This window comes from Taurulus bubalis, assembly GCF_910589615.1.
Source record: "Taurulus bubalis genome assembly, chromosome: 7".
In the NCBI taxonomy this organism is placed as follows: domain Eukaryota; kingdom Metazoa; phylum Chordata; class Actinopteri; order Perciformes; family Cottidae; genus Taurulus; species Taurulus bubalis.
In genome coordinates this window covers 28,810,080-28,833,650 of record NC_136595.1, presented here as the reverse complement: position 1 = coordinate 28,833,650, position 23,571 = coordinate 28,810,080, and the positions used below count along the sequence as shown (strand labels likewise).

The window sequence follows — 23,571 nt, the reverse complement described above, 5'->3', positions numbered from 1 at the left end:
ACAGCCGCTTATCCACGGCTTTTAACTAACTAACTGTTACAGCTGGTTATCAACTAACTAACTGTTATAGCTGCTGATCAACTATCTAACTAACTAACTTACAGCCGCTTATCAACTAACTAACTAACTAACTAACTAACTGTTACAGCCAGTTATCCACAACTTTTAACTAACTAACTAACTAACTAACTAACTGTTACAGCTGGTTACCCACGGCTTTTAACTAACTAACTGTTACAGCCAGTTATTCACAACTTTTAACTAACTAACTGTTACAACCGGTTATCCACAACTTTTAACTAACTAACTGTTACAGCCGCTTATCAACTAACTAACTAACTAACTGTTACAGCTGGTTATCCACAACTTTTAGCTAACTGTTACAGCCGCTTATCAACTAACTAACTAACTGTTACAGACAGTTATCCACAACTTTTAACTAAGTAACTGTTACAGCCGCTTATCAACTAACTAACTAACTGTTACAGCCATTTATCCACAACTTTTGACTAACTAACTAACTAACTAACTAACTGTTACAGCTGGTAATCCACAGCTTTTAACTAACTAACTGTTACAGCCAGTTATTCACAACTTTTAACTAACTAACTGTTACAACCGGTTATCCACAACTTTTAACTAACTAACTGTTACAGCCGCTTATCAACTAACTAACTAACTAACTAACTGTTACAGCTGGTTATCCACAACTTTTAACTAACTGTTACAGCCGCTTATCAACTAACTAACTAACTGTTACAGCCAGTTATCCACAACTTTTAACTAACTAACTAACTAACTAACTGTTATAGCTGGTTATCCACGGCTTTTAACTAACTGTTACAGCCAGTTATTCACAACTTTTAACTAACTAACTGTTACAGCCGCTTATCAACTAACTAACTAACTGTTACAGCCAGTTATCCACAACTTTTAACTAACTAACTGTTACAGCCGCTTATCAACTAACTAACTAACTGTTACAGCCAGTTATCCACAACTTTTAACTAACTAACTAACTAACTAACTAACTGTTACAGCTGGTTATCCACAACTTTTAACTAACTAACTGTTACAACCGGTTATTCAAGACTTTCAACTAACTAACTATTTCACCTGATCCATTACTTTTAGCTCACTGAAAAGTGGCCCTGATACCAGGAGCCTGTTGGAGTCATGTCTTCATCACCAGTCGGTTGGTTAGCTAGCTAATTTCATGACCTGTCAGGTCATATTGTAGAATGTTAGCTAGCTAGTTTCATGACCTGTCAGGTCATATTGTAGAATGTTAGCTAGCTAGTTTCATGACCTGTCAGGTCATATTGCAGAATGTTAGCTAGCTAGTTTCATGACCTGGCAGGTCATATTGTAGAATGTTAGCTAGCTAGTTTCATGACCTGTCAGGTCATATTGTAGAATGTTAGCTAGCTAATTTCATGACCTGTCAGGTCATATTGTAGAATGTTAGCTAGCTAGTTTCATGACCTGTCAGGTCATATTGTAGAATGTTAGCTAGCTAGTTTCATGACCTGTCAGGTCATATTGTAGAACGTTAGCTTGTTAGTTTCATGACAGTGGGCATGTTGGAGATGAGATATTAATGTCTCAGGTCTCGCCCTCAAAGGATCCTGTAGGTTTTAAGAAGTATAGCAGCAGCCGGCTGTAATCTGGAGGTGATTTCAACATATTGATCCAGAGAAACATCCATTTAACCTTTGAACTATAGGGAAAACACAGAGGACATGAAACCATGTGAAAGGACTAAATGGGTCCTATTGAGAGGACAGTAAGCTGGGGAACATTAAACATGATGAAAAGGAGCAGCATTCATGAATTAAGTATAGCAATAATAATATAATAATAATAACAGTGAAATAAGAGGCCACTTTTAAGGCATCGGTTCCACTCCACAGCCTTTGTTTCTCAAAAGGTTATTGATATTTATTTTGTTTATGTGTCCACACCATGACAGATAGTACCTCGGTTTGGTAACTGACCTGTAAATATTAAGGTGGAATTCATTCCATCACTAAGATAATATTTTTGTTTAAATCAGGAAACTCTTGATTTGTTGTTTCCTCCACTGGGTGAAGAGTTCTGTGGTGTAAATTATCATTACACTGTTTATCAAGTCAGGAATTGAGATACATGCAGTATTAGTTATGCATATATATATATATATATATATATATATATATATATATATATATATATATATATATATATATATATATATATATAAAATAAATATATAAATGTTTTTCATTTCATTCGACCAGAGAGGAAATGTAATTTGAAGCGTCAGTGATCACAGATGACTTTACATCAGAAGTGCATTCAGTGACCTGCGTCATCCTCTAGAACGCTTTAAGTATTAATAATGCATGTCACTGATAGGATGCTCCAGACAGAGCGATGTCTGCTCTCTGTGAGCATCGGTGTAAATTACCTGATCACAATGCATGACTTGAGTCTCTGGGCGGGTCACAGGTCACAGGTCACAGCCCTGTTTATTTACGTTGTCAGTCGGAGGCAGAACACACGACACGTTTCTTCTCTGCTCCTTCGCGACTGTGTCAATAGACTTGAGATAAGATAAGAACGTCTTTTATTTGTCCCACAACAGGGAACTTTGCAGTGTTGCAGCAGCCAATGAGACGACAGCAGCTATCAAGATGAGCAAGTGAAGGGGGACAAGTAAATATAGACCCCAGAATTCAAGAGTTCATATTATTGCACAAAGGAAATGTGACATACTGATGTTTCATAGAAGCTTTTGTCTTTTTCTGTAAAAAGTGAACTGAGCTGCATGATATTCATTTCCTCCATCAGAAACCCAGTAAAGGTAAAGACAGACGGAGCAGAACACGTTCATCCTGTCACCGTGTTCAGGCTCCAGGAGATGAGCTGCTGCTCCAGTAATAATAGTGTAGTAATAATAATAATCTGTGGTGATCAGGGGACTCCACTGGGCTCAGCTCTGAGCTGGATGTCAGGAACTCAAACACACTGGTTTCCCTCCACTGACACTGAGGTGTGGCTCTCAGGGGAAGCGTCCAGGTGAGATCCAGGTGAGCGGACCAGAGGGCGTGACCTCCTCTCTGAGCCGGTTTATGTTTGGGACAGGATCCCCATCACAACATGCAAATGTCCCGTGTTTCTAGAGCGTAGTAAACTGGTTCTGTGCTGCTCTGTCCTCACACCCTCATAAGTAAACACTGTAACAGAGTCCTGAGGGGAGTATTGGTTCAGCACAGCGGCGCTCTGTTGACAGAGATGGAGGCTCCGCCAAGACGAGCGGGAGGTGCAGCATTCTGAGGACGAGTCTGGTATGTGGCGAGGGGGCCGGACTACAGCTCGTCAACAGCAGAGCATCTGTCCAGAGGCCGAGGGGATGACGGTGGCGTCCTGCAGGACTCAAGGGCGTCCTGCAGGACTCAACGGCGTCCTGCAGGACTCAAGGGCGTCCTGCAGGACTCAAGGGCGTCCTGCAGGACTCAAGGGCGTCCTGCAGGACTCAACGGCGTCCTGCAGGACTCAAGGGCGTCCTGCAGGACTCAAGGGCGTCCTGCAGGACTCAAGGGCGTCCTGCAGGACTCAAGGGCGTCCTGCAGGACTCAAGGGCGTCCTGCAGGACTCAACGGCGTCCTGCAGGACTCAAGGGCGTCCTGCAGGACTCAAGGGCGTCCTGCAGGACTCAAGGGCGTCCTGCAGGACTCAAGGGCGTCCTGCAGGACTCAACGGCGTCCTGCAGAACGCCGTCGTGTCCTGCAGGACAAACATAAGAGACGTTATCATATAATTATGCCTAAAACATGTTTGTTTTCCATCTTATTCAACGACACGAGTTTGATGTAAAATGTCACATTTAATGCTACGTTCTTCTATTAATAAATACATAATATATATATATATATATATATATATATATATATATATATATATATATATATATATATAATACATTTCCATAATACTAAAAGGAAGCTGTGGATCAGCAAAGACAAGTTGTACAACCTGCCATGAGCCGTGATCATAAATAACCTTGAAGAGTGACCTTTGACCTGCTCACCGTTAAACCGACAGAGTTTTGATTGTAAAGTAGAAACTGAGCCTGGAGGAGAAAGCAGTGTTGAGTCAACACGTGAACAACAACACGTCATTAGCAGAGCCCTCCTCTCAGGAGACTTTGACCACTTCCCATCACGTTGGGGCCGATATTCCATCAAATGACATCGAGACGCAGCTGATTGAATTAAACAGGAAAACGGAACACTCAACTAAAGTGTTCCTCCATTATTTTAGAGAACCAGCCCTCTGACAGTGAGCATTCATTTGTTCCTCACACGTCAATATATACAGTTATATGTATATATACAGAATAAACCAACATTTAGGCCACATGATCACAAGGTATTGGCTTTATTAATATCCTAACGTTTATATTTAGTTTGCTGTGGTTCCTTTGTGTTGTAGTTGCAGTAAAAGGATAAACTAGGGAGTATGAGGTCACATGCTTCTAGTAAACACATTCTGAGGTTTTGAACCCTTGATTTTGCCATTTTGGCCGTCTTGTATTTTATCTACCAGTGAACAGGAAGTGACCATATATGGACTGAGGAGTGACGTAGAGACGCCGTATACGTCTCTGGTGTCGACCTGTCAATCACCTTGTAGCCCCACCCTAAAGCATCCCCTGTCAATCACCTTGTAGAGAGAATGCAGCTTTAACACATGAAGCATAGACTTCTATACAACCAGAGGAGTCGCCCCCTGGTGGTCAGTAGAGAGAAGCAGAACTAATATAATCGTATTAATATTAAAATGAAACAGAAACACGTAGAGTTCCACATGGTAGCAGAATGCCGCTCATTAAAAGATGTCATACAGAGTCCACATGTCGTCTCCAGGATGACCTTGCCGCTCTGGGCGGGGTGCTTTCCCCTTTATCTCGACTGTCAGGCGGGCTTATCGCTCACACACTTCCTGGAGGAACCACGGCGCGTTGCTTCGACGAGGTTACAGTCCAGACGAGCCTTTGTTCCAGAGACTTTCCTCTGGGGCCCGTGGGCCGGCCCCTTAATGCCATCAGTGAAGCACTATTAAGCAGCAAAGGCCTGATGTGAAAGCGCTGCATGCTGGGAGACCTTTTGACCTGCTCTCAGTGGCGGTTGTGTAACCCTGCATACCAGAGATAGTTGTGTTTCAGGGGTAACGTTTCAGGCTGTTCATTCATGATGAGAGCCTGAGATGAGCTTGATGAGTGCGTTCACAGTCTGAAGTTGTAAATGAACCAGTGAAGCAAACCAGCAAGGAGACGAGCAGCAGGCTGCGGTGTCTGTGGAGACGTTCTGAGGGTTAACGTCTGGGTCGTGAAGCAGACGACGGCCTCTCGGCTTCACCTGCTGGTCCAAACGGGGGACGCATGGTGTTTGTTATTGAGAAGTTATGTTAGTGATGCTGAGTTATTGTGTTACTTGTGTTACGTTTGTCTCACACTACGTAACATGACATAAACATGAAGATATTAATATGAGACCAGCAGAGTCACGACCAGCTGATCTCAGTGTCCGGTGAGTGAGAGCTGCTGTTGGATTCAATGAAAAGCAGATGTGAACTGAAGCCACACATATTTACTTTAGGAAGACGATCAGACCACAGATGTTGTTCTGGGTCATTTATAAAACACTCACTGGAGTGCATTAAAATGAAGGAAACTGGACTTTCATACGTTCTGGTTCCCCGTCTTTTATTCCGCTGCGTGGTATCAGAGGACCTATGAGAGGTCCTATGAGAGGTCCTCTGAGAGGGCCTATCAGAGGACCTATCAGAGGACCGATAAGAGGTTCTATCACAGGGCCTATCAGAGGACCTATCAGAGGGCAGATGAGAGGTTCTATCAGAGGACCTATCAGAGGGCCGATGAGCGGTTCTATCAGAGGGCCTATCAGAGGGCCGATGAGAGGTTCTATTAGAGGGCCTATCAGAGGACCTATCAGAGGGCAGATGAGAGGTTCTATCAGAGGGCCTATCAGAGGACCGATGAGAGGTTCTATCAGAGGGCCTATCAGAGGACCTATCAGAGGGCAGATGAGAGGTTCTATCAGAGGACCTATCAGAGGGCCGATGAGAGGTTCTATCAGAGGGCCTATCAGAGGACCTATCAGAGGGCCGATGAGAGGTTCTATTAGAGGGCCTATCAGAGGACCTATCAGAGGGCAGATGAGAGGTTCTATCAGAGGGCCTATCAGAGGGTGCGGCCGTTTATTTTGAGAGGCTTTGAGGGTGATTTCTATCAGGATCCGACTCTCAGGAGCGCAGCCAGCGAGCATTTCTCTAAACAGCAGTTTGTTTGACAAGAACCGCGGAGCAGAGAGTTCCTGTGCGTTAGTTCCTGATGGAGCACTACGATGTCAGTGTGGTGAACTCCGACATATTATTATAACTTTCATAACTTCTATTATAACTCAGAGAAAACAGACACAGAGATTCATGTTTATAATTTGCTCTCATCATAGTCCTGTGGTTATATTTTGTCAAACCTTTAAACTGAACTTACATCAAATATGCAAGTTTGTTTCATGAAATAAGTACTTTTTACATAAAATAAGGAAGTTTGTTTCATAAAGTAAGTGCGTTGTTTAGCTGACCCAGTGCAGTCTCCGGCAGCAGACGGTTAACACGTGTTGACAATGAGAGTCACATCAGCGTGGACGTCTTAAGGAACCCTTCTGTGCAGAGAGACTTAGTTCACTCCGTTTCTGAGTCCACCTTAAAACACCAGAGTCCAGGGTCTGTCCTCCGAGCAGCGCATTACACATCAGTCTACGAAACATCTGGAGCACAAAGACTCTGCTGCTCCTCGACATGCATCCTCTGCTCAGGCATGCCGCTCTGCTGGCCGCTCTGCTGGCCGCTCTGCTGGCCGCGGCTCAGCCTCAGCCTCACGACCACCAGGACATGAACTGGGTGAACGGGTACCGGCAGGGCTTCAGCTTCCAGTGCGCCCACGGGGAGCTGCTGGTGGCCAGCCGCAGCTTCTTCAGCGAGGCCGACGGGTCCGACCGCCTCTGGTCCTACGAGTGCCAGCCGGCGCCCGAAGGCCTGGGGGAGCCCAGTGACTGCTGGTGGGACGACATCAACCGGGGAGGCCTGGAGTGGTGGGTCCTCTTCCTAGGTCCTCTGTCCTCTTCATGTGTCCTCTGTTCTCTATCTTCTATCCTGTCTTCTATCCTCTGTCCTCCATACTCTGTTCTCTATCCTCTGTCTTCTATACTCTGTCTTCTATCCTCTGTCCCCTATCCTCTGTCCTCTATCCTCTATCCTCTGTCTTTTGTCCCCTATCCTCTGTCCTCTATCTTCTATCATCTGTCTTCTATCCTGTCTTCTGTCCTCTGTCCTCGGTCCTCTGTCCTCTATCCTCTGTCTTTTGTCCCCTATCCTCTGTCCTCTATCCTCTGTCCTCTATCTTCTATCATCTGTCTTCTATCCTGTCCTCTATCCTCTGTCTTCTATCCTCTATTCTCTGTCCTATATGTACTGTGTATATACATATATTAGAAGCTGGAGGACAGACACATGTAGAACAGAATCCAGCCCACTATGTGATGTGGATTCATTCAGCATGTGAAGACCAGGTCGTGGACCCATTTGTCCTCATGTCCCTCTCAACAGGAGGGAGACCAGATGCTGATCCACTACGTGATGTGGGTCCACTGGTTGATCCACTACGTGATGTGGGTCCACTGGTTGATCCACTATGTGATGTGGGTCCACTGGTTGTCTCCTTGGACCAACAGCAGCGTGTTAAAGGTCACTGTTAGCAGACAACAATGGAGTCTGATGCTGCCAAAACACCCGGACCTCCAGTCCTTATGGGGTCATAGAGACAGCAGCCAGAGGACGTCTGTGGTCCTCTGAAGATGTCCTCTGAAGACCAGATGCCTAAAAGCTTTCCACATGTTTGTCTTTTAGTGACTTCATGCACGTTGATGCTGTCCACTGTGTTCTGGTTCAGAGGACCAGAACCAGAACCAGGCGGTCCTGCATGACACAAACCGACAGAGACCGGTCCAGCAGGCCGATGTCCAGCGGCCCTTCAGGGGCTTCAGGTCCACAGCTGCAGCTTTTTCCTGGACGCTCTCTGGACCACGTCCTCAGAACAGATCCAACACAACTTAAACAAACAAGCTGCAGACTTTGAACCCAGAGCTCGGAAAGTTTGATGCAATTAATTAAGGACTTGGACCAGAAGTCAGGACAAAGGACTGCTGGAACCAGCTGCTTCACATTACTGCTTCTGTGGAGTCCTCTGTCCTCTATCCTCTATCCTCTGTCCTCTATCCTCTATCATCTGTCCTCTGTCCTCTGTCCCCTGTCCTCTATCATCTGTCCTCTATCCTCTATCATCTGTCCTCTGTCCTCTATCATCTGTCCTCTGTCCTCTATCATCTGTCCTCTATCATCTGTCCTCTGTCCTCTATCATCTGTCCTCTGTCCTCTATCATCTGTCCTCTATCATCTGTCCTCTGTCCTCTATCATCTGTCCTCTGTCCTCTATCATCTGTCCTCTATCATCTGTCCTCTGTCCTCTATCATCTGTCCTCTGTCCTCTATCATCTGTCCTCTATCATCTGTCCTCTGTCCTCTATCCTCTATCATCTGTCCTCTATCCTCTATCATCTGTCCTCTATCCTCTATCATCTGTCCTCTATCCTCTATCATCTGTCCTCTGTCCTCTGTCCTCTGTGCTCTGTCCTCTGCTAGGATATGGTAGAAGCTGGAGGACAGACACATGTAGTCCACTATGTGATGTGGGTTCTCTTGGACTCTGTCCAGCAGCTGTGAACATGTCCGTTCATCAGAGACATTCAGCATGTGAAGACATGTTGGACGTCCTCATGTCCCTCTCAGCAGGAGGGTTTGTGCTCTTTAGATTGAGCCACTGGTTCAACACACTGCTCTGCCTGTGTGAGTTACAGCCTGAAGGGACTCGACCCCCACCGCCGCCGCATGGCTGCCGGCCGGGTCCCTGTTTCCATGACAAACGTGACGCGGTGCGGCTGAAGGCTGTTGTGGTGACAGGGAGCCGTAAACACCCCACGCCTGCCTCCGCACCGGAGACGTCCTCTGATCGCCTGCAGAGGACCTGCAGCCACCGAGGGCCAAGAACTGAAACGCCTCTTTGTCTCCGCAGGTCTTCCACATGCACTCGTAACGGACTGGTGGCCGGCGTCCAGAGCAAGTACTTTGAGGCGGTTCTGGACCGGGAATGGCAGTTCTACTGTTGCTACTACAAACGCAGATGCCCTTACTCCTGCATGTACGTGTGTTCAAGGAGCTCCTCTTCCTAGATAAGATACCTCTATCTGTACATGAAACAGGAGGCAGAACTTCATGTGTTAAAGCTGCATCCTCTCTCCTGACCACCAGGGGGAGACTCCTCTGGTTGTATAGAAGTATATGCTTCGTGTGTTAAAGCTGCATTCTCTCTCCTGACCACCAGGGGGCGACTCCTCTGGTTGTATAGAAGTATATGCTTCGTGTGTTAAAGCTGCATTCTCTCTCCTGACCACCAGGGGGCGACTCCTCTGGTTGTATAGAAGTATATGCTTCGTGTGTTAAAGCTGCATTCTCTCTCCTGACCACCAGGGGGCGACTCCTCTGGTTGTATAGAAGTATATGCTTCGTGTGTTAAAGCTGCATTCTCTCTCCTGACCACCAGGGGGCGACTCCTCTGGTTGTATAGAAGTACATGCTTCATATGTTAAAGCTGCATTCTTTCTCCTGACCACCAGGGGGTGACTCCTCTGGTTGTATAGAAGTATATGCTTCTTGTGTTAAAGCTGCATTCTCTCTCCTAACCACCAGGGGGCGACTCCTCTGGTTGTATAGAAGTCTATGCTTTATGTGTTAGAGCTGCATTCTCTCTTCTGACCACCAGGGGGCGACTCCTCTGGTTGTATAGAAGTCTATCCTTCATGTGTTAAAGCTGCATTCTCTCTCCTGACCACCAGGGGGCGACTCCTCTGGTTGTATAGAAGTCTATGCTTCATGTGTTAAAGCTGCATTCTCTCTCCTGGCCACCAGGGGGCGACTCCTCTGGTTGTATAGAAGTCTATGCTTCATGTGTTAAAGCTGCATTCTCTCTCCTGACAACCAGGGGGTGACTCCTCTGGTTGTATAGAAGTCTATCCTTCATGTGTTAAAGCTGCATTCTCTCTCCTGACCACCAGGGGGCGACTCCTCTGGTTGTATAGAAGTCTATGCTTCATGTGTTAAAGCTGCATTCTCTCTTCTGACCACCAGGATATTACTGATTCTAATTATCGTACAAATAAGAAACTTATCGTCGGAACAGAAGCGAACTAAAGATGTAAACACTTACAGATTGGTATCGATCTTCTCATCTAACTTTAACCAGCATGTTTCCCTTTGAAAGCTTTGATAATTAACTTGTTAAAACATTAAAATATTGCCCACAATGCCGCTGCCCTCCGCAGGAGGACGAGTGACATTCCCGAACGCCTGAGAGAGGAGGCGGAGCTCGTGGTTCCTTCTTACGGATACTTCATCCGAGGAGCTCAGACCACCTTCAGCGGAGTGTTAAGGTTCTCAGCGTCTGTTCTTTCCCTCACAATGTTTGAATCCCACGAAGCAGCAGTTTGGGTCTCGACCATCAGAGAACCGCTTTAATCCTCTGACTGACGCGTTTCCTGTGCTTTGTTTCAGAGATCGGCAGTGGAAGTACATCCTGTGCAGAATGACGGACTTTGACTGTGAATTTGAAAATGTATAGACTCGTAATTCTCCTTATCTCCAACTCGTAAACCGCTTGAACTCATATTTACTCTCACATTTAAACATTTAAACAAACACACGATACTCACACACCTCTGCTTCCTGTGTGGTGCTTTGTTCACTGTGTTTGAGTTCAGCAACATGGCGACTCAAGCTAATGCTAACGCTAACGTAGCCGCCAGGAGCTTCTCCTGGTTCTGACACCGTGAGCTTTGAATGTTGTTTCCATCTCATGCAGCAGACTCATGTAACTGTGTGAAATACCATTAAAGCTCTTTTGACGGCTATGAGGTTCTTTATGAAACAGATGGAGCGATATGAACGATGCACAGGACGCTGTTTCCAGAGGACGCGTAAAAAGGATGCACACGGCTTCTTGTTGCTAGCAGCAGGTAGCGCTCCTAGCTGCGTGCATCACTTCTAAGTGTCCTCTGGAAACAGCGTTTTATTTCCTCTGTCGTCACATTTATGTATGGATTCTCGTTTCCCCCCAAAAAAAATCTCTCATAATTTCGACATAATTATGACTTTTTTTTGGTGGCAGAAACAGGCTTCCATACATACATGTGTGTGTTGTGAAGTTGCAGATGTTTCTTCTGTGGTCCGCGGCGCCTTCAGCACCGTCAACAAATCTGTTTTTCATTCAGTTTGGAAGAAGGAACAAATAGAACAAATATGTCTCATGCAACTTGAAGTCATTATTACAAATAGTTTTACATTTTGGGAAAGTTGAAGATCGATTCTCTCTTATATCTGTCTGAAGGCTACAGCTAGCTGTTAGCAAGTTAGCTTAGCATAAAGACTCAAAACAGTGGGAAACAGCTAGCCTGAAGGAAACTAAATAAAAACACTCTAAATGTAACTAATGAACAAGTTTAACCTTTTTTATTTAATCTGTATAAACGTGGTACCTTCGGACAGAGCTAGGCTAGCTACATTATTTATGCTAAGCTAAGCTAACTGTCTGTCAGCCCCATGCTTCATATTAAACACACGGACCGCCATCAATCTTCTCGTCTCACTTTGAGCACATTTCCTAAAATGTGGAACTCTTTCTTTGAGAAACTAAAGTCAACGAGTCCCTTGAGTCTGAAGCGCCAAACATTCCTGAAAGTCTTCCAAACTCAAAGTCTGCTTACTCGCTTCTGGTCGAGCTTTCAGTCGTCAAACAGCGTGAACTCTGATGCAAAGCCTCGAAAGACGAGGCTCAACGCAAGTGACCGGGCCCCAAGTGGGGATCGAACCGGCGACCTTTCAGGTTGGAAACGTGTGTTTTTGTCTCAATCCATCCGGCTTTGTTTCCTGCCTCCAGCATGAGGCGAGCAGCAGCCATGTTGCCCTCCTCCTCCCTGCTGGACCGCGGCCCGGCCCCCCGGCTCCGTTGACTCGATGGAGTGAGGTCAGCGTCTTGGAGCGAGCCGGGGAACCGGGCCAGCGGCTGTTTGTTTACGGCAGCTGCCGCCTCCGGCTCGGGGCCAAAGACACAGCTGTCCCCCGAGCCGGAGGCCGGTGGCCGGCCACACGCCGCCAGAGGAGCCGGGCCCCAGGGTCCTAGCTTCCCCGGTTCAACGTCCTCGTTTCAGAATCCTGTTAAAGGGTTTTACATCACATTTCATTTAGCTGAGGCTTTTACCCAAAGAGACTTAGGATAAGTGATTCAACCATGAGGACAAACTCAGAACAACAAGACTCAAGAAAGTACAATTTCTTCAACAAAGTTAAACCACAAAGTGCTGTCAGTAAGAGACATTTAACTTCTACTAAAGTGCCACTAGGTGCTACCTTCTTTATTCAAGGTGTCGTCTGTAAAGAAGTGTTTAGTTCAGGTGGAGCTGTAGAGACTTCCTGCTGTCCGTGAGGATCATTCCAGCTTTGAGGAGCAGGACACAAACAGTGTGACTGTGTTGAGTGTTTTAGTTTAAATGTTGATTCTCTGGTGAGATGTGAACCTCAGTTCCTCCGCAGCAGATCTGAACATTCAAACTGCATTTCATGTCACAGAAATAACTCGACTGAGTGAGCGCCGACTGAGTCATCAGAGCCAACGCGTTAATGATCCGGTGGCTTTCCGTGCCGCCTCTCAGTCGGCTGTTTGAAGGTCGAGGTCAGTTCACGTCGATTTAAAAGCTCCACCGATCCACCAGCAGAGCCTCGGGACCCCATGACCTCCCGCGATGACGCCTCATTACAGCGGGATGAGAACCAATCCTCTCATAACAGCAGATCTTCCAGGCCCAGACTTTATGAACTCCCCACAGCCACGTGACGCTGTGGGGAGTTCATAAAGTCTGCTGTTATCCAGCAGATCAGTTTACGTTAATACATATTTTATGAAACAGACACTTCACAAATCTTCAACGATGGCGTTAATAACAAAGATCTGTGAACGTCTGTTGGTTTGTTTGTTTGACATGTGAAATAACACAACATGCAACATAAAACTTGTGTATGAAACACACAACTGTAAAGTGAGCACCCAGAGGAACACGGCAGCATCTGTAATGGAGCGGCACTCATCTGTGGAACATGTGATGTTTTTGTGTGTTTTGGGTTCACAGCCCGTTAGCCGAGATCAAAGAGTCCAACGCCAGGAGCGCTCATGAAGAAGAGGAAGCAGATCGTTCAAAACAAGTTGGTTTAGGGAACGACGTCAGCGCTCTGTGTCCAGTTCATGTGTCCATGTGTTCATGTGTTCATGTGTCCATGTGCTCATGTGTCCATGTGTTCATGTGTCCAGTTCATGTGGTCATGTGTTCATGTGGCCATGTGTTCATGTGTCCATGTGTCCATGTGTCCAGTTCATGTGTCCATGTGTCCAGTTCATGTGTTCATGTGTTCATGTGTCCATGTGTCCATGTGTTCATGTATCCATGTGTCCATGTGTTCATGTGTCCATGTGTTCATGTGTTCATGTGTCCATGTGTCCATGTGTTCATGTGTCCATGTGTTCATGTGTTCATGTGTCCATGTGCTCATGTGTCCATGTGTTCATGTGTTCATGTGTCCATGTGTCCATGTGTTCATGTGTCCATGTGTTCATGTGTCCAGTTCATGTGTCCATGTGTTCATGTGTCCATGTGTCCAGTTCATGTGGTCATGTGTTCATGTGTCCATGTGTCCATGTGTTCATGTGTCCATGTGTTCATGTGTCCATGTGCTCATGTGTCCATGTGTTCATGTGTTCATGTGTCCATGTGTCCATGTGTTCATGTGTCCATGTGTTCATGTGTTCATGTGTTCATGTGTCCATGTGTCCATGTGTCCATGTGTTCATGTGGTCATGTGTTCATGTGTCCATGTGTTCATGTGTCCATGTGTCCAGTTCATGTGGTCATGTGTTCATGTGTCCATGTGTCCATGTGTTCATGTGTCCATGTGTTCATGTGGTCATGTGTTCATGTGTCCATGTGTTCATGTGTCCATGTGTCCAGTTCATGTGGTCATGTGTTCATGTGTCCATGTGTCCATGTGTTCATGTGTCCATGTGTTCATGTGTTCATGTGTCCATGTGCTCATGTGTCCATGTGTTCATGTGTTCATGTGTCCATGTGTCCATGTGTTCATGTGTCCATGTGTTCATGTGTCCAGTTCATGTGGTCATGTGTTCATGTGTCCATGTGTTCATGTGTCCATGTGTTCATGTGTCCATGTGTCCAGTTCATGTGGTCATGTGGTCATGTGTTCATGTGTCCATGTGTCCATGTGTTCATGTGTTCATGTGTCCATGTGCCCATGTGTTCATGTGTCCATGTGTTCATGTGTCCAGTTCATGTGTTCAGTTCATGTGTTCATGTGTTCATGTGTCCTTGTGTCCATGTGTCCAGTTCATGTGTTCATGTGTCCGGTTCATGTGTTCATGTGTCCAGGTGTCCAGTTCATGTGGTCATGTGTTCATGTGTCCATGTGTTCATGTGTCCATGTGTTCATGTGTCCATGTGTCCTTGTGTCCATGTGTTCATGTGTTCATGTGTCCATGTGTCCAGTTCATGTGTTCATGTGTTCATGTGTCCTTGTGTCCATGTGTCCAGTTCATGTGTTAATGTGTCCATGTGTCCAGTTCATATGTTCATGTGTCCTTGTGTCCATGTGTCCAGTTCATGTGTTCATGTGTCCATGTGTCCAGTTCATGTGTTCATGTGTTCATGTGTCCATGTGTTCATGTGTCCATGTGTCCTTGTGTCCATGTGTCCAGTTCATGTGTTCATGTGTTCATGTGTCCTTGTGTCCATGTGTCCAGTTCATGTGTTCATGTGTCTTTGTGTCCATGTGTCCAGTTCATGTGTTCATGTGTCCAGTTCATGTGTTCATGTGTTCATGTGTCCAGTTCATGTGTCCATGTGTCCATGTGTTCATGTGTCCATGTGTTCATGTGTCCATGTGTCCTTGTGTCCATGTGTCCAGTTCATGTGGTCATGTGTTCATGTGTCCTTGTGTCCATGTGTCCAGTTCATGTGTTCATGTGTTCATGTGTCCATGAATCCATGTGTCCAGTTCATGTGTTCATGTGTCCAGTTCATGTGTTCATGTGTCCATGTGTCCAGTTCATGTGGTCATGTGTTCATGTGTTCATGTGTCCATGTGTCCTTGTGTCCATGTGTCCAGTTCATGTGTTCATGTGTTCATGTGTCCTTGTGTCCATGTGTCCAGTTCATGTGTTCATGTGTTCATGTGTCCTTGTGTCCATGTGTCCAGTTCATGTGTTCATGTGTCCAGTTCATGTGTTCATGTGTTCATGTGTCCAGTTCATGTGTTCATGTGTCCATGTGTCCAGTTCATGTGTTCATTTGTCCTTGTGTCCATGTGTCCAGTTCGTGTGTTCATGTGTCCATGTGTCCAGTTCATGTGTTCATGTGTTCATGTGTCCATGTGTCCAGTTCATGTGTTCATGTGTCCTTGTGTCCATGTGTCCAGTTCATGTGTCCTTGTGTCCATTTGTCCAGTTCATGTGTTCATGTGTCCAGTTCATGTGTTCATGTGTCCATGTGTCCAGTTCATGTGTTCATGTGTCCTTGTGTCCATGTGTCCAGTTCATGTGTTCATGTGTTCATGTGTCCATGTGTCCATGTGTTCATGTGTCCTTGTGTTCACGTGTCCATTATTCCAGTTCATGTGTTCATGTGTTCATGTGTCCATGTGTCCATGTGTTCATGTGTCCTTGTGTTCACGTGTCCATGTGTCCAGTTCATGTGTTCATGTGTTCATGTGTCCTTGTGTCCATGTGTCCAGTTCATGTGTTCATGTGTCCTTGTGTCCATGTGTCCAGTTCATGTGTTCATGTGTTCATGTGTCCAGTTCATGTGTTCATGTGTTCATGTGTCCTTGTGTCCATGTGTCCAGTTCATGTGTTCATGTGTTCATGTGTCCAGTTCATGTGTCCAGTTCATGTGTTCATGTGTCCATGTGTCCAGTTCATGTGTTCATGTGTTCATGTGTCCAGTTCATGTGTTCATGTGTCCATGTGTCCAGTTCATGTGTTCATGTGTCCAGTTCATGTGTTCATGTGTCCATGTGTCCAGTTCATGTGTTCATGTGTTCATGTGTCCAGTTCATGTGTTCATGTGTCCATGTGTCCATGTGTCCCTGTGTCCAGTTCATGTGTTCATGTGTTCATGTGTCCAATTCATGTGTTCATTTGTCCATGTGTCCTGTTCATGTGTTCATATGTCCATGTGTCCAGTTCATGTGTTCATGTGGTCATGTGTCCTTGTGTCCATGTGTCCAGTTCATGTGTTCATGTGTCTTTGTGTCCATGTGTCCAGTTCATGTGTTCATGTGTCCAGTTCATGTGTTCATGTGTTCATGTGTCCAGTTCATGTGTCTATGTGTCCATGTGTTCATGTGTCCATGTGTTCATGTGTCCATGTGTCCTTGTGTCCATGTGTCCAGTTCATGTGGTCATGTGTTCATGTGTCCATGTGTTCATGTGTCCATGTGTCCTTGTGTCCATGTGTCCAGTTCATGTGTTCATGTGTTCATGTGTCCTTGTGTCCATGTGTCCAGTTCATGTGTTCATGTGTTCATGTGTCCTTGTGTCCATGTATCCAGTTCATGTGTCTATGTGTCCATGTGTTCATGTGTCCATGTGTTCATGTGTTCATGTGTCCTTGTGTCCATGTGTCCAGTTCATGTGGTCATGTGTTCATGTGTCCATGTGTTCATGTGTCCATGTGTCCTTGTGTCCATGTGTCCAGTTCATGTGTTCATGTGTTCATGTGTCCTTGTGTCCATGTGTCCAGTTCATGTGTTCATGTGTTCATGTGTCCTTGTGTCCATGTATCCAGTTCATGTGTTCATGTGTTCATGTGTCCTTGTGTCCATGTGTCCAGTTCATGTGTTCATGTGTCCAGTTCATGTGTTCATGTGTCCAGTTCATGTGTTCATGTGTTCATGTGTCCAGTTCATGTGTTCATGTGTCCATGTGTCCAGTTCATGTGTTCATGTGTCCTTGTGTCCATGTGTCCAGTCCATGTGTCCTTGTGTCCATTTGTCCAGTTCATGTGTTCATGTGTCCAGTTCATGTGTTCATGTGTCCATGTGTCCAGTTCATGTGTTCATGTGTCCATGTGTCCAGTTCATGTGTTCATGTGTTCATGTGTCCATGTGTCCATGTGTTCATGTGTCCTTGTGTTCACGTGTCCATGTGTCCAGTTCATGTGTTCATGTGTTCATGTGTCCATGTGTCCATGTGTTCATGTGTCCTTGTGTTCACGTGTCCATGTGTCCAGTTCATGTGTTCATGTGTTCATGTGTCCTTGTGTCCATGTGTCCAGTTCATGTGTTCATGTGTTCATGTGTCCAGTTCATGTGTTCATGTGTTCATGTGTCCAGTTCATGTGTTCATGTGTTCATGTGTCCTTGTGTCCATGTGTCCAGTTCATGTGTTCATGTGTTCATGTGTCCAGTTCATGTGTCCAGTTCATGTGTTCATGTGTCCATGTGTCCAGTTCATGTGTTCATGTGTTCATGTGTCCAGTTCATGTGTTCATGTGTCCATGTGTCCAGTGCATGTGTTCATGTGTCCAGTTCATGTGTTCATGTGTCCATGTGTCCAGTTCATGTGTTCATGTGTTCATGTGTCCAGTTCATGTGTCCATGTGTCCATGTGTCCATGTGTCCAGTTCATGTGTTCATGTGTTCATGTGTCCAATTCATGTGTTCATGTGTCCATTTGTCCTGTTCATGTGTTCATATGTCCATGTGTCCAGTTCATGTGTTCATGTGTCCTTGTGTCCATGTGTCCAGTTCATGTGTTCATGTGTTCATGTGTCCATGTGTCCATGTGTCCAGTTCATGTGTTCATGTGTTCATGTGTCCATGTGTCCATGTGTTCATGTGTCCATGTGTCCATGTGTCCAGTTCATGTGTTCATGTGTCCATGTGTTCATGTGTCCATGTGTCCATGTGTCCAGTTCATGTGTTCATGTGTTCATGTGTCCATGTGTCCATGTGTCCAGTTCATGTGTTCATGTGTTCATGTGTCCATGTGTCCATGTGTCCAGTTCATGTGTTCATGTGTTCATGTGTCCATGTGTTCATGTGTCCATGTGTCCATGTGTCCAGTTCATGTGTTCATGTGTTCATGTGTTCATGTGTTCATGTGTCCATGTGTCCAGTTCATGTGTTCAGTTCATGTGTTCATGTGTCCATGTGTCCATGTGTCCAGTTCATGTGTTCATGTGTCCATGTGTTCATGTGTCCATGTGTCCATGTGTCCAGTTCATGTGTTCATGTGTTCATGTGTCCATGTGTCCATGTGTTCATGTGTTCATGTGTCCATGTGTCCATGTGTCCAGTTCATGTGTTCATGTGTTCATGTGTTCATGTGTCCATGTGTCCATGTGTCCAGTTCATGTGTTCATGTGTTCATGTGTCCATGTGTCCAGTTCATGTGTTCATGTGTCCATGTGTCCATGTGTCCAGTTCATGTGTTCATGTGTCCATGTGTCCATGTGTCCAGTTCATGTGTTCATGTGTTCATGTGTCCATGTGTCCATGTGTTCATGTGTCCATGTGTCCATGTGTCCAGTTCATGTGTTCATGTGTTCATGTGTCCATGTGTCCATGTGTCCAGTTCATGTGTTCATGTGTTCATGTGTCCATGTGTCCATGTGTTCATGTGTCCATGTGTTCAGTTCATGTGTTCATGTGTTCATGTGTCCATGTGTCCAGTTCATGTGTTCATGTGTTCATGTGTCCATGTGTCCATGTGTCCAGTTCATGTGTTCATGTGTTCATGTGTCCATGTGTCCGTTCATGTGTTCATGTGTTCATGTGTCCATGTGTCCATGTGTCCAGTTCATGTGTTCATGTGTCCATGTGTTCATGTGTCCATGTGTCCATGTGTCCAGTTCATGTGTTCATGTGTTCATGTGTCCATGTGTCCATGTGTCCAGTTCATGTGTTCATGTGTTCATGTGTCCATGTGTCCATGTGTTCATGTGTCCATGTGTCCATGTGTCCAGTTCATGTGTTCATGTGTTCATGTGTCCATGTGTCCATGTGTCCAGTTCATGTGTTCATGTGTTCATGTGTCCATGTGTTCATGTGTCCTTGTGTTCATGTGTCCATGTGTCCAGTTCATGTGTTCATGTGTCCATGTGTCCAGTTCATGTGTTCATGTGTCTTTGTGTTCATGTGTCCATGTGTTCATGTGTTCATGTGTCCATGTGTTCATGTGTCCATGTGTTCATGTGTCCATGGTGCTCTATAAAGTTATATATATATACATGGTGCTATATGAAGTTATATACATGGTGCTATATGAAGTTATATACATGGTGCTATATGAAGTTATATACATGGTGCTATATGAAGTTATATACATGGTGCTATATGAAGTTATATACATGGTGCTATATGAAGTTATATACATGGTGCTATATGAAGTTATATACATGGTGCTATATGAAGTTATATGCATGGTGCTATATGAAGTTATATACATGGTGCTATATGAAGTTATATACATGGTGCTATATGAAGTTATATGCATGGTGCTATATGAAGTTATATACATGGTGCTATATGAAGTTATATGCATGGTGCTATATGAAGTTATATACATGGTGCTATATGAAGTTATATACATGGTGCTATATGAAGTTATATACATGGTGCTATATGAAGTTATATACATGGTGCTATTTGAAGTTATATACATGGTGCTATATGAAGTTATATACATGGTGCTATATGAAGTTATATGCATGGTGCTATATGAAGTTATATACATGGTGCTATATGAAGTTATATGCATGGTGCTATATGAAGTTATATACATGGTGCTATATGAAGGTCCTGGTCTAAAGGATGTAACCTGATCTTCATCTGACAATGTGCTCAAACACAAAGAAGGGACGAGAACAAAAGCAGCTGGGCAGCGTTCCAAACATCAACGTTACGAATGAAGCATCGACCTGTTCAGTACAGAACTAACAAGGTGAGTGCTAACAACCTTCTGAAGGTGAGAGCTAACAACCTTCTGAAGGTGAGAGCTAACAACCTTCTGAAGGTGAGAGCTAATAACCTTCTGAAGGTGAGAGCTAATGGTGAGAAGGTGAGAGCTAATAACCTTCTGAAGGTGAGAGCTAATGGTGAGAAGGTGAGAGCTAATAACCTTCTGAAGGTGAGAGCTAATGGTGAGAAGGTGAGAGCTAATAACCTTCTGAAGGTGAGAGCTAATGGTGAGAAGGTGAGAGCTAATAACCTTCTGAAGGTGAGAGCTAATGGTGAGAAGGTGAGAGCTAATAACCTTCTGAAGGTGAGAGCGAACAACCTTCTGAAGGTGAAAGCTCTCAGTAATACTTCAGTATTGAATTATATTTACAGAATAATCCATAATTTATCTCCAATGAGCTTCAGTGAGATGGGAGGAAATGTAATTAGACAACCAATCAGAAACCTTTCTAGAAACAATGTCCTTGTTCGTTATAATCCACTCAGGAATCTCCATGAGGAACATCAGGTGGACCGGGTCCTCAGGCAACCGGGTCCTCAGGCAACCGGGTCCTCAGGCAACCGGGTCCTCAGGCAACCGGTTCCTCAGGCAACCGGGTCCTCAGGCAACCGGTTCCTCAGGCAACCGGGTCCTCAGGCAACCGGTTCCTCAGGCGGACCGGGTCCTCAGGCAGACTGGGTCCCTAGACAGACTGGGTCCCTAGACAGACCGGGTCCCTAGGCAGGACCGGGTCCCTAAGCAGACCGGGTCCTCAGGCCCGGTCCTCTTATTCTAGGGCTCGAACTCTTCTGGTTTGGCTCATTCTTGCATCCCATAATAGTCTCGTTTGACCTCGTGGATCCTGTTTGATTTGATATGTTTTTATTGTGGAGCACTTTGCACCTTTGTTTGGAAAGGTGCTGAACACACCAAGTTATTGTGGTTATGAACCATATTGAGTGGTCGGCGGGTCAGAACCGTGATGGGACCCTCGGCCCAGGAGGGGGCTCCTCTGTGTTGACTCAGCCGCCTCGGGATGCCGGTGTCAGATAGAAGACGGGTCCGGGTTTAGAGGAAGAACAACAGCTGACTCCCTTTCTCCCCTCCGGGTCTGAGCAGCAGAAACGCTCGGCATTGTGGGAACCGCAGGTGTAAGGCGAGCCCATCGCCTACTGGTTCCCTCTCTCTCTCTCTGGCAGCGACGCAGGAACAGAACGGGACGCTTTGAGGGGAACGTGTGATTCACATCGCTTCAGACCTTCAGACTGGGGTCCTGGTCTAGAGGTCTAGAGACTCCCTTCAGACCTTCAGACTGGGGTCCTGGTCTAGAGGTCTAGAGACTCCCTTCAGACCTTCAGACTGGGGTCCTGGTCTAAAGGTCTAGAGACTCCCTTCAGACCTTCAGACTGGGGTCCTGGTCTAAAGGTCTAGAGACTCCCTTCAGACCTTCAGACTGGGGTCCTGGTCTAAAGGTCTAGAGACTCCCTTCAGACCTTCAGACTGGGGTCCTGGTCTAGAGGTCTAGAGACTCCCTTCAGACCTTCAGACTGGGGTCCTGGTCTAAAGACTCCCTTCAGACCTTCAGACTGAGGTCCTGGTCTAGAGGTCTAGAGACTCCCTTCAGAAAAAACTCACACCTGACTTTATTATTACCTGACTTTATATTATTATACATAATATGGGATCAGTGTTGCACTTCTGTTTACGTACACTGGATTATTTTACACAAATCATGTATTTAAATACTAAAGCATGTTATTCCCCTCAGAAGAGTCTGTCTCCTCTTCTGTCTCCTCTCCTGCCTCCTCTCCTGTCTCCTCTCCTGCCTCCTCTCCTGTCTCCTCTCGTCTCCTCTCCTCTTCTGTCTCCTCTCCTGTCTCCTCTCCTCTTCTGTCTCCTCTCCTGTCTCCTCTTCTCTTCTGTCTCCTCTCCTGTCTCCTCTCTTGTCTCCTCTCCTGTCTCCTCTCTTGTCTCCTCTCTTGTCTCCTCTTCTCTCCTGTCTCCTCTCTTGTCTCCTCTCCTGTCTCCTCTCTTGTCTCCTCTCTTGTCTCCTCTTCTCTCCTGTCTCCTCTCTTGTCTCCTCTCCTGTCTCCTCTCTTGTCTCCTCTTCTCTTCTGTCTCCTCTCCTGTCTCCTCTTCTCTTCTGTCTCCTCTCCTGTCTCCTCTCTTGTCTCCTCTTCTCTCCTGTCTCCTCTCTTGTCTCCTCTTCTCTTCTGTCTCCTCTCCTGTCTCCTCTTCTCTCCTGTCTCCTCTCTTGTCTCCTCTCCTGTCTCCTCTCTTGTCTCCTCTTCTCTTCTGTCTCCTCTCCTGTCTCCTCTTCTCTTCTGTCTCCTCTCCTGTCTCCTCTCCTTCCTCCAGGTCCCCTCTGACTCGTGATGATGTCATCAGTGGTTCTCTCACTGTCCTTGCAGAGGAAGAGAGGAGGAGATAAGACGGCCTCCACTTCTCCAGCTGTTTGTCCTCAGACAGCCGGACATCTTTATCTCCTCCAGGAGTCAGACTCCACCGTGAGGAGGGACGGACCTCAGACCTGATCTCAGACCTGGAGGCTGCAGGACCAGACATGACTCGTTTTTACACTTCCTGTTTCCTCAAGAACATTTGATGTCTTTCACTTTAACTCTTTCTTTCTTTTTCGAGACAACCTCCAGTTCTTTAATGTGTTGAAGCTGAACCTGGAGACCCGTTCCAGGTCTAGACCTGATCCTGGTTCTTGGAGTCGGCTGCAGACATTAATCTGGAGGTGATAAGTGGCTCTGGATGCTGATGGAACGTGTTGTGTTCATGGACTCAGATAAAAAACGACGTATCTCTACTTCAGAAGGTCAGAGCTTCTCAACTCTTCGTCGGCTGATTATGAAACGAGCTCTGATCTCATGACCAACACTACTAATAAAGTCTTTCTGCTCATTGCTAAACCAAATGAAAAGACTCCCGTTTCATTTCATAAACCAGGAGTGTTGTTTATAGTAAATGTGATCCGGTCTCATCTTCAGTGTTATAGATATCAGACGATTAGACATTAATATGTGAGTTTGTGTGTATTAATGCTGAAAACTAGATTTATTGTGTTTCTGAGGACTCAGTGTCAGAGCGTTTATCAGGAAGCTGCTTTCAAATGGCTGAACTTAAGATATTAATGAAAATAATAAATAAATAAAAATCCTATATTAATAAATCAAGCTATTAATGAACATAACAACAATTAAATTAAAAAAAGAAGTAAGATATTACCAGTTACAAAAATAAGAAATATAATTATATCTTAAAATGATTATTACAGACAATGAAGAAAAAGAAAATCCCAATCATAAATGAATATATAAATGCAAGTT

General features: G+C 45.4%; 1 protein-coding gene across 1 annotated transcript; it reads left to right on the top strand.

The window, feature by feature from the left end:
• The first annotated feature begins 6,826 nt into the window (after positions 1–6,826).
• On the top strand, positions 6,827–11,079 carry dpt (dermatopontin). Its single transcript, XM_079221081.1, has 4 exons — positions 6,827–7,160; positions 9,197–9,322; positions 10,503–10,610; positions 10,732–11,079. The coding sequence occupies exons 1-4, from the start codon at positions 6,868–6,870 to the stop codon at positions 10,796–10,798; spliced, it is 594 nt and encodes a 197-aa protein (XP_079077207.1). The 5' UTR covers positions 6,827–6,867; the 3' UTR covers positions 10,799–11,079.
• The last annotated feature ends 12,492 nt before the right edge of the window (positions 11,080–23,571 follow it).

Coding starts and splice junctions, on each gene's coding strand:
- dpt (XM_079221081.1), top strand. CDS start 6,868: ATGCATCCTCTGCTCAGGCATGCCGCTCTGCTGGCCGCTCTGCTGGCC. Junction 9,323..10,502: donor AGATGCCCTTACTCCTGCAT/GTACGTGTGTTC, acceptor TGCCCTCCGCAG/GAGGACGAGTGACATTCCCG. Junction 10,611..10,731: donor ACCTTCAGCGGAGTGTTAAG/GTTCTCAGCGTC, acceptor GCTTTGTTTCAG/AGATCGGCAGTGGAAGTACA.